The 14,944-nt window shown below is 38.6% G+C and overlaps 1 protein-coding gene across 7 annotated transcripts; it reads right to left on the reverse strand.

Annotated features, from left to right (window-relative positions):
* Positions 1-2,038: 2,038 nt before the first annotated feature.
* Positions 2,039-14,931, reverse strand: LOC111863373. Of its 7 annotated transcripts, XM_023849761.2 has the most exons (7): positions 14,485-14,931; positions 13,992-14,152; positions 12,523-12,752; positions 9,327-9,521; positions 8,332-8,483; positions 6,094-6,901; positions 2,039-3,242 (listed from the first exon to the last, which is right to left on the reverse strand). In XM_023849761.2, exons 3-7 carry the CDS (start codon positions 12,731-12,733, stop codon positions 3,139-3,141), a joined length of 1,470 nt encoding a protein of 489 aa, XP_023705529.1. In that variant the 5' UTR covers positions 12,734-12,752; positions 13,992-14,152; positions 14,485-14,931; the 3' UTR covers positions 2,039-3,138. The 7 variants fall into 7 exon arrangements, with proteins under 7 accessions (XP_023705529.1, XP_023705441.1, XP_023705846.1 ...); XM_023849673.2 differs by lacking the exon at positions 13,992-14,152 and having other exon boundaries at positions 12,523-12,733; XM_023850078.2 differs by lacking the exon at positions 13,992-14,152 and having other exon boundaries at positions 12,523-12,738.
* Between the last annotated feature and the right edge of the window lie 13 nt (positions 14,932-14,944).

Here is a 14,944-nt window from a genome sequence, read left to right on the forward strand (position 1 = left end):
ATCCCTGATGATACAACCGAATGAAACACTTTACATTCTAGAATCCAGCACTGAATACTACTTGGTTTAATTCAAAGATTAGTATTACCAAAACAAGGACACTCTGCAACAAGCCGGTAGCTCTCTGGTTCAATTCCCGATGAGGTCACTGTTTTTTTCAATTGACCTGTCTCTCCAGCTGCACTATGGCCCTGGGGTCGACTCAACCTCAAAACAGAAATGTGTAAAGGATGATGGGTAACAGGTAAAGAGCGGCCGGCGCGTAAGGCTCTGATACCATAGTAGTAAGGTCCTTTTTGGAAAACTGTCAAACGTGATATAGGAAGATGCAAGTTTGTGCTATGTCTAGTACTGAAGCTATGAATCTCATGATTCGATTTTTACAGATCTTTATTTTTTACGACAAGCAGTATTATCGAGTATATATATTGGGAATACATTGGCAATATTTTTAATTTTTTAAATAGTTCCCTACAGGAGTCTCTAGTTTTTGCATTCATAATTATTCAATTGCATTCAATTACCCGCTTTTGTATCCTAAAGACATTGATACTGTTAGGCGTATTAGCCCAGAAAATTATACCGTATTCCATAATAGAATTCAGGTAGCAGAAATGCATACATTTTCTCACCTACTGGCACATTAAACAAAGCAAGATCTTACGAGACTATAACCTGACAATAACATGGCCTATACACATTTTTAACGATGCTGTGTTGGCCAGTCATCACAATTTCTTGCTGAAATGAGTACTCCACATTAAGATTAATTGGCATAATGGTGCGAAAGTCTATATGTCATACCCATCTAGCACACGAAAATAATTAAAAAAAAATGGCGGTAAATTAAAGTTGGCCCCGTGCTTAATTCATTAAGTGCCTAGCTATGGGGGAGTGAAGGAATAGCTGTGCCATTCTTGACCATGGTAATGGGTGGAGGTGGTCAGCATCACGCCCCTGCCGCTTTACCCCTGGCGAATGAGTTTCCAGTACTCGTTATTAGTTATCTTAAAAACCAGGACGATGGATAAAGTCTAAAAACCCAATATATCAGCGTGCTATACCATATATATCCTAGTTCTTCCTCTTTAATTATCTAAAATTCAGAATGTCATCACTGCATTACTCTGATAGTGTACTAACCAATTATTCCTGTACTTGTTTCTGATGAAGACAATGAGTGCAATTAACAGTAATCAGATTTCCAAATGCAAGGTCCCTCAAAGCACAACACAAAGAAGCTAGCAACTGTATCCATTGCCCAACAATCTGGCATGTTCTCTCACTTTCAACTACTTGAAAAGAAAAAGGGATTTAAGGAAAATGTGTGTGTGGAGTACAAAATGTGTTTTTCACTTTTCTCCAAAGCTTTTGCTTTAAACTTTTTCTCCACTAATTAATACTTCATGAGTTACATTCAACATACATGCAGAATGCATGTAGAGCTTTACATACAGTGTCCCATACTGTAGTCTGATTTTAACAAACACTGGGAAAAACTGACCATTCAGTAACACCCACAACATAAAATTTAACACAAACCTGTTCAGCAGTTCTTCAGTTGTTAAAAATGAAGTTTCATTTGTATTTTAAGTATCTTTTGTTAGATACTGGTAAAACTTCATATAACATCTTTACATAAAAGCCCAATTCATACCTCATGTTTTATGCCTTTTATGTAAATGTAACCTATACTTTTGATGCTACCCCATGGATGCATTTGCTTGTTGTTGCTTCGATAAATCAAGCAAGGAAGAAGGCAATATAACAATAAAAATGGCATAAATTTCAAATATTCTTTTGTAATATGGAGCTCCTTAAATAAATAACTGAAAGAAAAAATATTTCTTCACGCATGCAACAGTGGTAACACAATCTTATCCCTTTTCAAATTTGTGTACACTGAACATCTGCATATTCAGTTTTAGCTAATAACGTGGTACAGGTTGGAAATGTTGGATCCAGTTAATGGGTTACAAAGTTTGAAACTGCCCAACTGTTATACCTCTCAAAAGAAGAAGAAAAAAAAAACACAATGCAAACATCTCTGTATTAATTTATTTATCACAGATTTATGTAAACAATGTATTTACAATAATTAAATATGCACATAGTTTCTCCAAGTTATTCAACATTTCTTGCTCAGCAGTCTGACAATTCAAAGGAAACTGCTATCTCCAACTTTATGTAGAAGAGGACACTGCTTCATCTATCCTGAAAACAGATACAGCAGTTTCCACTGAAACATCTGTACCTTTTTATCAAATCACCTCATATCACACCCTAGAAAATAGGAACCTTCATATTCACTACTGTGAGAAATTACAATCTCACATATACTGTGTATTTGAAGGAATGGTACAGCTCACACCTTGAGTGCTGGCATACACTCAGAAATAATATTTTATTCTTTTGGGTACAATCACAAACATGGACAAGTCTGCAGAGATGTAAAGTAGAACATGTTGGATTTGAGGTTCTCATAGCACTGCATCAATGAACTTCTACTGAAGTGCATGGGGTTACATCGAACAAAATAGCATCCTTTAAAATAGGTCAGTCTAATATCTCACTTTGTGCGAATGAATACATCTTGTAAACATGAGAGGTAAACCCATGACACTACTGTTTCCTCTACGCCTTCACCTCCTTTGAAGATCACATGCCATCACTTGTGGTGCAAGGTTTCACGGGGGTGACTATGAAGAAAGCAGTCTTCTGGGAAGTGGCACTGTGTAGATATTGTGTTAACCAACATTTTGGAAGAACGTATCGCTTCCATCTTCAGGGTAGAAGAAGAAAATACGCACACAAAGTACCAGCCAGAGCAGGTACTAACAGACTAACAGTACCTGCTCTCACTGGTTCTTCACTTGCGGTTTTTATTCTACCGTGAAGATGGAGGCGATACGCTCCTCCGAAACATTGGTTAACACAATATCTACATGGTGCCACATCCCAGAAGACTGCTTTCTTCAATATGGAAAGTTGTTGGTAATGATATTCCAGAACATGATTATATTTAATGCAGAAATGTGTCGTGGACATCAGATGTAAATTTTGAAATTACAGTTAAAGAGTATAGAATATAGATGAAGAAAAGCAACAGTTCTGCTATCTTATGTGAGTAAACTTCAGTCAGTCATCTAGCACTGAATCCAGCCAGTCCTCAAGGTCTTCAGTCTGTTTCTGTGGTATCACCCATGGAAACTGGGATGAATCTGGTCCAACAGCTTCATCATCTAAAACAAAAATGGCAGATTTAAAAACAGCACAAAAACTACTTTGTCCTACTGCAGTATTGTCACATGTAGGGTGGTACGTGTGACAAAAATTATGGGTTCTAGTTCGGATGATTGGATTTATGAGTACTTCGGTTACACTCTCTCTCTTAATTACAATTAATACAGTGATATTACTGATTTACACACTTTCCAGTCCACTGTTGCACACGCACTAGGATTCCAGTCTTCACTAGTCATTTCCTTGCAATGGATCTCAACATAGAAACTAGCACTTCAAAATCACTATGAAGTCTTCTTGTCTTCAATCACTTTGTACTCCTCTGTCCTAATCTGTACTCAACTAATCTTCACAATACACTACGGACATGCTCCATTCTCACCCTTGCAATCTCAAGTGCTCTGCACTCTTCTGGACTCCCTTCCATTATGGTTTTGTGTCCTTGATTCATGGCTTCTCTTCTATGACTGACTGCAAACGATCTTCACTGTCCTCTATAAACCTTCGCCACGGACTCCACAGAAAACACCTATTTTAGTAGAGGTGTCTGCAGTTCTGTTGCTTAGCACTGGGCATGGCGTGGCCCACACTGAAAACAACTCACGTGATAGCTACCTCGCCAGTCCATTGACACACTGATAGTTGCCTAGCAATGAGCTATAAACATTCAACCTATTGTTGCGTAACCTAGCAACGGCCTGTTTACCAAGAATCTGTCTTCATGGGAACTTGTTTACCAACCTGCAGCCTAGCAATACGTGTACACATAACATTATAAATAAGAAAACAGTGAAGTCAGAGACCTAACCTGAAAAAGAGCAAAATACAGAAAATGTTTTGTGTTACATATTTATTTGTCATGTCTCTTTATATAAATGATGCACCATTTGTGTAGGAGGATACAAATGTAATTAGCCTAACAAACAGACAAATTACCTGTAGGATTTGAGATTCTTACAGTGGTGGTTATGAAGAGTTCTATTTTCTGGGATATAACGCTGTGTAGTCCATCGAAATTCAACTGACATTTTGGAGGAACATGCCGCCTCCTTCTTCAGGGCAGAAGAACAAGCCAAGCAAGAAACAAGCGTGAAGCAAGTAGCAAGCTGTTTCATGCGGTTTTGTTTTCAACCCTGAAGACAAAGGCTGCATATTCCTCTGCAATGTCAGTTACCGTTCAATGGACAAGAATGTATATGTTAGTGATGCTGATATGTGTAGCAAGACATGATAAACTATAAAACACAAAGATAAATGGTCATAGGAACTGGTGGACATGAGAGCAGCAGACAGGGTATGATTGAAATTAGGAACACTGTTAAATTTTTGGCAAAGAATTTGTTAGAGAAATTGCAGCGGAAATAAACCACTATGCTCAGCAATATAAAAATACTAATGAGAACTTATTTTCTAAAATATCAAGGGCAAATGGGTGGAAGCCAGTCATGACACTTAATACGACTAGTACACTGTTCCAGCACTATTCACACTAAAGACATTAGAAAGATAAATCAAAGATTGAGGATGCACTTTTCATGCAATCAGCTGGCAGCCATACCCATATTTGGCTTGAATCTTTCCTTTCTTTCTTCAACTTTTTCCTCTTTTTTGATTGATTTTAAATGAATTTTAAGGTTCTTATATTTCACAAACAGCAGCAAAAAAGACTGGTATGAAGGTTACTCAAAATTGTTCCAAATCAGTCACATCCTTGACCATTTAAATTCTAAATTTAAAATTCTTTACCACATTGCCAGAATATTTTCATAGACAAGTCACTAAGCCAGTGGAAAGCAGGTATTTTTAAAGCATTACCTCCATCTGAGGAGTCTGAATAGCATAGCTGGTATAGTGCCTGGCTACGGACTGGATGACCGAGGGTTCAGAGTTCGACTCCAGGTAGGGTCAAGATTTTTCTCTTCTCCACAGTCTAGACATGCTCTGGGGTCCACCCAACCTCCTATCCAATGGGAACTGCCGGCTCATTCCCCAGGGGTAAAACGGCCATGGCGTCAAGCTGACCACTCATCTCCAGCTAGTGCCAAGGTCAAGACAATGTGGATCTACACATCCACCTTCATGGTGTAATGCTTAATTAGTAGCACAGAGACCACTTTACTTTTTCTTTTACCTCCATCTGAAGCCCTCATAGTTCAGTAGAAAGATATTTGAAGTGGGAGTCTAGTATTGGCCAGGTGTGGTCATTCATTGTTGCAAGGAAGACTATGGCAGTACAGCCTCTTCTTATCGGCAGTGACATGAATAAAACAACTGCCAAAGAACTAACCACAGCCTCTTAAGGGATATACAAGTACAATCTCACGTGACAACTTCTAAAATTTTCCAGATCTGAGTAAATTCCCATAGTTACAGCAGACTGATTCTGCAGGGACTATGAAACTACTAAGGAAGAATGTCCTTAAAAGAACAATAGAAAAACTAAACAGAGCAAAATTACTTCACAATGCTCTGGACCTGTGTCTGGAAGACTGCAGTGACATCTGTTTTCCATAGTGATGAAACATGACCCATTACCACAAAGTACGGTCAAACACTTTGAGGCATATCATGTCACGAAGAATTCCTGGGGTAATGTGAGTTTGGCTGTTCTTCAGTTTCTTTTGCATATACTGAAAAATGTACACGATTTGACAAAAATAATAATTAGCAAGTTCATGAAAATTAAATAAAAATGTTTAAAAAATTAAGAGGTTCTACATTTCCTACAACAAAATGGATGATACCTAAACAATTCAGTGACCTATATATACATAAATATGGTACATATAGAGTACATTTATATTATGTACAAGTAAAATAAGGGCCTTGGAAATGGAGACCTTAACTTACCATCTTCAAGAGTTGGTTTAGTAACTTGAGAAGGCCTCAGGCTCGATATCTGGGCTTCCTTTACAGGCCCCTTCAAGGACAAAAGGAAATCCAAATCATCTGTTCGTTGCGACTTCTGACCCTCTACTTTCTGGACTTCCGCAGCCCGTGCTTCACCCCTGGACTTGCGTCTACTAGATCGCTGGTCCAGTGGTACTACAGATTGTGGAAAACGTTCTGTTTGTTCAAAATCAGATTGCTGTATTGCTTGTTTTCTAACCTCTGCTGTCACTGCTCCAGATGAATGAAAAACTTCAGTTCCAGGTGTCACAGCTGCTGCAATAATTCTACTCCATGATTCAGGTTCATGATTAATTTCTTCTGCAGGTATGCTATGATGCTGTCCTTCATTTCGCGGAACTTTGCATAATGACGTCTTAGGGAAATCTGCTTTCTCAGCTGCGGTCACTTCATTAATGTCAGGTATGCTACCAGTTTCTGAAATCTTCTTGACATCAGGGTCCGTATTAGTATTATTATTATTATTAATAATTTCATCCGTATTTACAGATTCTGTTACTAAAATATCGCTCTGCACTTGTGCTTGTGCAACGTCAAAGCTCAGTGCTAAAGAAGTTTTCTTAGTAGCTGTATCCTCATCTGGTGGCACAGGATTTCCTTCCTTTATAAGCAGGGCACTTAACAAATTGCAAGCTGTTGCATCTAAACCTTCTTTTCTGCCTTGATTTCTTGATGAAGTTCTTTTTGTAGTTTCATACTTTACTGCACACTGCTTTGCACAGTAATCCATATCCTCCAACTCAGCTTCCTGAATAAACAACAAAATTGCTAATTTTATCAACCATTATTTCTAACATACACTACATTAGCATGAGGTTATAAATGTCAAGGAACTGTCAAATGTAGAAAATGAACAAATTAATGTGAATACTCATTTACATATTATGCAACCACATACTTAGCATGGTATATTTTAAGATTCAAGACCAAGTATGTAGAATATACAATTTCCCTCCTTGATCATATTATTTCCTTACAACAATATATAAAGAAAACCAAATTCCACAATTTAATATTTTCTTTCATGTCGAGTTTAAAGATCAATAATCTCAGTGTTCAATTATCTCTGTTTAAAATCTTCCTGAATTTAGTGTTCAAATCTCTCGAGCCTTTCTTTCCTGTCCCAGCCTCCTGTCACTACATTTGCCCTTTTTATCCCCCACTGCATGTGTAAAACCCATGCTCATGTCTTCTTCCCCAACCTCCTCAGTTCTCTGCCACCACACCCTTACTACTTGTCCCCCCTACATTCCCAGATCTGCAATAGTGGCCTTTTTCAGGGGAAAAAACTAGTTACCCTTGTCTTGTCTTCTATTGCTTCAATCTGTTCTGTGAGTGAGACAATGGGAAACGATGAGCTGTCTTGCAGTTCCCTCTTGTTTCCTATAGAAACCCAAAAGTTTGGTAAATGGATTGCTCTGCTTGCCACCTGCTTCATGCTGATTTCCTCCTTGGCTTATTCTATGACCTAGAAGATGGTGGTAATATGCCCCTCTGAAACATTGGCTGACTTTCAACATATGGCACTATATCTCAGATGAGTGAACTCCTTACAACCACTGCTGTGAGCACCTCAAATCAAACACTGTTTTGATATTGTACATATTTTGGTAGGCACTGAACCGCATAACCATTTGCTTCAGCATGACTGGTCCAGCCTGAGAACTAAGGAGAACCATTTTTTTAAATAAAGTCTGCATTACACTAAGAACTTTTAATTATGAGTAAACTTAAGTAAATTAGACAAGACTGAACTAAATTAAACCAAACTAAACTGAACTTCACTAACCCCATAGAGCTGAGCCTTTCTTGAGAAGCTAACAGTTGCTCAGATTCTCAAGAAATTCCAAGTATTTTATGGAACCCAAAAGTTCATTAATGTTTTCACAAAATCTCACTGCTGGTCCCTACCTTTAGCCAGATGAATCTAGTCCACACCCTCCAAACCTATTTCACATCCACTGTAATACTATCTATGCATGGGTCTTCCTAGTGGTTTCTTTCCTTCAGTCTTCTACTAGAATTGTATCCACTTCTCCTACACTTATTTTCCAAAATGTTATGAAGATCAGAGAATGTGTTAGGTTCCCAAAATATATTTCTCACACCTTCAGTCCTCTGGAAATAATACAAAAATCTTTTTATTTAAAACATTTCAATTTACGCCGTAACACTCACGGAAAATAAAGAAACTGGAAGATCTAATTTCTGACAGAGTGGGATGGTTGCCAAACCATCTGCCAGCAAATCAGTATCCAATGAGAACAGCTCTCCAGACAGAGATGTAACATCAGCATCCCATGTTCTTTCAGACTTGAACCGAAAATGTCCTGAAACACATAAATTACAAGCAAAAAATAAACTTTAAACTCCTACCATTCCACTTTCCAGTGCTTCTCTCATCTTTTGAGTGTGCAGATTGCATACTTAATGCACACATTCTGTGCCTGTGGGATTGTTCTCCTTTTGAGACACTTTGAACAACTTACACTAGCTAAACAAGCAATAAATAAGTACATTCCATTATGTATTCATAGCACAGGAGCTCATAAATTAGAGGTTATACTGTAGATGTACAAAATACACTCCATATGGCACTGTAAATTTCAGAAGAAATCCTCAAAATAAAACAATTCATACAATGTACTAAAATCCTGTACAATCTTTTTTTTTATTAAGACTTCTCATATGTCTCCATCTTGGTGTGGATTGGATGAATATCTTGAATAAACTATCTGTGGGATATCTGCTGTACTATGTGGACAACAAGAAATGTTATACTTGTGAATGCTCATGGCCATCACAATGAAGAGTACCATCTTCTGGGATGTGACATCACATAACCTAGGTGTATATCGATAATTCTGACTCCATCTCTATACTCTACCCTGAAGACAGGGGCAGTACATTCCTATGAAACACCAAATTTTACCAGACTATGAAGCATCACACACCAAAAGACACGATCTTCAATTTTATGTTTGTTCTACTGCTTAAAGTTGTTTTGTTACAACTGAAACATAATATGCAGAATCTAAAGTGGAACATTTCAGCTGTTTCAACTCATGCAGAGGAAGCAACCATTTTTTGGCAAACAGTCAAATAGTTAAACAAGCTACTTTGGTATGTAACATAAAAAATACAAACTAACAATGCACTTAAAATCATCTGACCTGAGAGAGGAGCTTTCACAAGGGCTTCAAAATCAGCACCCTGTAACTCTACTTCATGATCCAGATATGGCAGTGGTTCTTCATATTTTGCCCAGTTGCTGAAGATCTTCCGACGAGGTTTCTGGTGTTTCAAAGCTTTAATATCATCAGTCTCTCTCTTCAGCTTGGCAAACAACTCTGTTGTATTACGTGGATCTTAAATCACACAAAGTATCATATCCAGTGGGAATGTTGGACACATGAGAGCAGATACATTCCTAAAAAATAATTTACTATAAAATAAAACTGAATTTCTCAGATATAATACATAGAAATTTCTTGATTTATGAGAATCTGGTTTAACATGATTGAAGAACATGTACCACTTATAAAATTGAATTCTTTTAGTTCTCACTTTATAAGTTTGGAAGATCAGTAACAGGAAAGTTCTTACTTCATGTAATTTTAGTCTTCACTTCAAATTATTATGTGATCAGTAACAAGAAACTCAGCAAATGACTGTATGGTTTGAAGAGAACAAAAGCCATGGCATAAAATTTGAAATAAAACAACAAACCAAGGAACACACCTTACGTGAATAAATATCTATAACCCTTTGGGTTAGCTTGGTCTGTGCATGAAACCCGCAATTTTTGTTATTTTTTTACGGAAAATTAGCTCTTGATTTACGTATTTTTAACGTATACAATATTTTCAGGAACACTTCAATTGGAAGTGTCTTTACTCCAGAAATGTACACAGCAGCTCACCAGATGGGACCCAGAGATAATCTGACATGATACTGATGAGAAATATTCAGCATGAGTAGCTCTATGCCTGCTTAACTTCACCTGTTACCACTTTGCAGCAACATGCACTATAATCCATACTCGAAAAACAACAAAACATGTGATCTATTTGTAAATTCTCTTCAATTTTCAATTCTCGTTCTGCAACATGTCTAGTGTCATAAGACGGAGCATGTAACACTTAACTCTGTGAAGAGGGACTTGCTTAGTCTCTGCAGTGTTCATAAAGGAGAAACACCTTAGGTCTGTCTTATACATTCCCTCCTTCTTAATTGTTTTTGGTTGTGTTTTTTAATGTCATGACATACAAACATGTCAGTCCTGTATGGAGCCATCAGTTATTAATATCTTTCAAGAAACAGATGTATTCCAAGCTCTCAAATCCGACTTACTGAACTCATGTTGGCTAATGCAATAGCTACAGAAGCAGTACACGTGCACACTCCCTTTTCCAAATACAACACCCGTCATCCAGTAGACTATTCAGCACAAATATAACAATGTATACAGTTAATAAATTTCAACACATATCTATAGACATACTGTATCACTAAATAAAGGAAAAGTTGTCCCTGTACTTAACTAATGAAGCACTACGCCATGAAGGCATATGGGGGAATGGATGTATAGATCCATATTCTCTTTACCTTGGAACTAGCTGGAGGTGAATAGTCAGTTTTACACACTGGCTGCTTTACCCACAGGGAAAGAGCCCCCAGTACCCATTGGATAGTAGGCTGGGTGGGCCCCTGAGTCAGTCTGGAAAATGTGGAGAAGAGAAAACTCTACTGGGACTCAAACTCCAACCCCTCCAATAGACTTGAAAGGATTCTGACGATGGTGTATGCTGTACAGAACTACTGGGCTTAATCCATCGTCTGGTATGTGGAAGACAAAAGACCACAACGTTTCGGAGACTGGATTTGTCTCTGTAGTCAGGTGGATGGGGCAGGATAAACCTACTCGGTTGGGCCTGTTAGAATGAGCTAGTCTCGATCACTGGACCCTTCCACATACTAGACGATGGATAAAGTCCAAAATAAGCCCAATAGTTCTGTCCCATCCCTCCGTTGGCCAGCCCATAGCCAGTCACTATCCCACCTCCCTTGTATCACTAAATAAGCACACCACAAAGTATTTCACGGAGTCTCCACTTAATTAATAAAGTGACATCTCACATACTTCAACTAGAATTATAAATGAATCATTTAAAACATAAACATAAAATTATGTCATGTGATGAAGCATTGCAAAAGGGTGATAAACACACCTCTCTTTCCTGGGAGGTGAGGTTTCCTCACTATCAGTGTTGGTGTGTTCGCAAACTTTCAAATGTATTCGGATCATCATCATCTTCCCAACTAGCATTCGGTCTTCAAACTGGCTTTTTAGAAAATTATATCACAATATCTTATGTTTTTCTTATAAGTTTGAGCAGATTTCATGAACGGATCATAGTCATGTTGTAAATCAATCAATATTCAGTTCCATCTAGTCCTCACCACAAAAATACAATGGGCTGAGACACACCACCGAAATACATAGTGTGACATGTTGCGCAAAGGAGAACCCCCCCCACCAGCAGTGACGCGGCGGGTGAGTCAGCGCTCCCCTCCCCCTCCTCCACACGGTAACGTAACGGTGACGCAACAGGATTGTTACGGTAGTAACAGCGGTTACTACCGCTAGCGTTGCTAGCAACACAGCGCCAGGCAACAAGGGTGCTTATTACGTGGCCGTTTTCAGTATTGTCCGATCGAGGCTACATGAGGAGCAGCGAAGGCTATTCACAGTCAGTTCTACTGTAGCAGTCGGCGACTTCAGTTGTACTGAAGACATTTCCGAGTTGTACTGAGTCAGTCAGTTAGTCCTGGAGCTACCGCCGAGTGAGTCCTCGAGCTACCTCCGAGTTAGTTCCGAGTTAGCCAGCAACTAGTCAGTTGTATTCTGGCATTTGGAGTGTAATATTTGTGATACTGCAGATAGCAGTAATTGTCAGATTGTAATTTGGGTGACTGTAAGTGCGAATGTGAAATAAAATTCGCTATATAAAATACGGCGTGAAGTTGTCGCGATATACGCCCGATACGCGACAATATATTTTGTGGGCGTAAAATTTGAAACTTTGCGCATCACAGTGAAAAATGTTGATCAAATTCTATTACAGCTTCATGTAAAGTAGGGGTAATATTAAACCACTACAAACCATAATTAGATATCCACCCAACAACTACAAGTGCAGATGCTAACAATACGTTCAATTTATCAACTCTGTGCAAACACAGCATAATAGAACCTGCCTGTAATATATGCTGAACATAACAACCGTTTGACATACACCTCACAGACATATAAATTAAATACTTGTTAGGCTCTGGTCATAAAATAAAATTCTTGAGGTGTCTCACCTGGCTTTGAATCAGACTGTGAAGTTGAATGATCTGAGATTTTATCTCTTAATGAACTATCAGCACTCTTGCTGCAATCCTTCAGGTTTTGCTCCTGAGATGCCCTGTTCCTTGGCCCTCGCTGAGCTTTTGGTTCAGAACCAACATCAATGGGAAGTGAGGGGTCTGCTTGTTTCCTACTGCCATCTTTCTTCCTCTTATCCTTCCCCATCTATTCTGCATAAATATCCCTCCAAAAATAAACACAAACAATTACAAGGCCAGACTATAGAGATGAAATTGTTTGCTGCTTCAACATATCTGATAGTTATGGTAAAGAACAGTGCTATTATCTTTTAGTCTATCACAAACTGCCATTCCAACCAAGTAGAAGACTCACACCCTCCTCCTGCTCAGCCCAGGTCACTGAGACTTGGGTCGCCTATGGAACTGAAAAGCTTATAATCAGCAACTCTCATACCAAATCACCCAAGGTCACACAGATGCAACAAATGGTACCTGTTGTTACACACACATTCCTGGAACCTCTACAACAAGTTCATGTCTGCACACTAAAGTTTCCTCTCATTCAATGAGCACTGAAACATGAAACTCCAATCTGCTACCTGACGTCTTTGAGAAGTTTCTGTGGAAAATGTTCAAGCATACCCACCAATTTCATCTAATTTATCCATGGTGAGCTCTCATTTTTACTGACTTTTAACCTTCATTTTATATTAAAAACAAAACTCCGTGATTTTAGTCCGCAAGCGAACTATACCAACCGAGCGACCACTGCTTGTTGGCAAAGTTAGTGGAAACTTTTGAAGATAGGAGGCGTCATGTGGTCAGCACAACAAATCCCCTTGCCCGTTAATTTCGATTTTCTAGACTGGAGCCGCTATTTCCTTGAAATACCTCCTCAATTATCACCCGGGGGCTGACCCTGTTTCAGACCCATTACTTCTCAGGAAAAATTTGGAAGCACCGGGAATCAAACCTGGACCTCTTGATGTGTAGCCAGGAACTCTGACCACTAGACCACAGAGGCGGTTCTTCATTTTATATTACATTTTAAAATAACACCACATGGTGTACAAAATATATTTGTTTCTGGTGAATGCCAAATTATACATTGGTGTAGAACAGGGATTAGTTCACAAAAGATTTATGCCCTAAATTTCAAATGACAAGTAATGTGACACAAGATTTTACTGTGACACATAGGTCTGTTATTTATTTACCTATCCGAGCTAAATCCATTACAAGGTTTGTACAGCATTTAAGCAGTTGGTATAAAAACTGAAAAACGTGATCTGTATGTCACAAACTACAATGAAGAAATCAAATTCTAAGACATCTAGGTGAAATAATATGGTCCTCTATAATGTCAGCAAAAGAAAACCTCTGGGTTGTTTGCTTACCAGGTAAACAATGTTCTACTTTACACATAACCAACTCTCTACAGCCTTGGAATTTGCGAAACTTACAAACTGATAAATTCCGTCTGATGTTGTAACACATGACACTGTCTCTGTATCATAACCTTACATGGCACCCTGCCATTCTGAAGCAAGTAGCGGAAAGTAGGTTTCTGTATGAGGTACTGTGGGTACTGAGGCACAAATTCTGCTCAGCACGTCATTCCACCCTGTAAAATTACTTTGACAAAATCACAGACAAGCACAAAATGTACACTTCCATCACGTGTTCAACTTGTTTGGTTTATAAATCACGACGCGTCTTTCGGCTGCCCAGCTTCTACAGAAGTTACGTGTGGATGAACATAAAATACGGCAAAGTTACTGATCTTTTACAAGACATTGCCATAGGGAATAAAAAAAAAGCTATAGCACCGTCACGACGGTCAAGACGGTCACGATAGCCAACTCCGTAAATAAATTAAAAGTATGCCTGACTGAAGTCGATTAAACCAAGTTTATTAAATTAGTGGATAAAGAAATCTTCAAATAGCTTCCATACCTGACAAGAATCACTAAGTATAATTTCGACTAATAGCATGCAGGCAAAAAAGTAACGTTTGTTTCAGATTACACTTGTGTAGCACGCACGAACTCATTCTACGATCGTTCTACGATGCTGCCACCTATTTATTTAAAGTATACAGCGCTGTACAGTGTCGGATAATCAGAGGTTAGGAAATTTTATGGTGTAGGAGATTGCTAGTCTGTTGATTTTACTGCGAGAGCGTCGGAGTTCTTCGGATGGGACTTGAAAAGATTGTCTGTTTGTTTAGGTGTACTTTCTTACTGGTACATAACTTGTGAGATTGTCTGTTTGAGAAGGAGTGAGATTGGTTCGGGAGACGTTTCCGGAAGGAGTTTGAGCGGTCCCAAGTGACCATAATCTTGAGTGTTCGTCTGTAGCCACATAGTTACTATTCTGTTACCAGTGCATAGCGCGTGGCTAGGGCATCGGTGGC

This window comes from Cryptotermes secundus, unplaced genomic scaffold (assembly GCF_002891405.2).
Source record: "Cryptotermes secundus unplaced genomic scaffold, Csec_1.0 scaffold1894, whole genome shotgun sequence".
Taxonomy (NCBI): Eukaryota; Metazoa; Arthropoda; class Insecta; order Blattodea; family Kalotermitidae; genus Cryptotermes; species Cryptotermes secundus.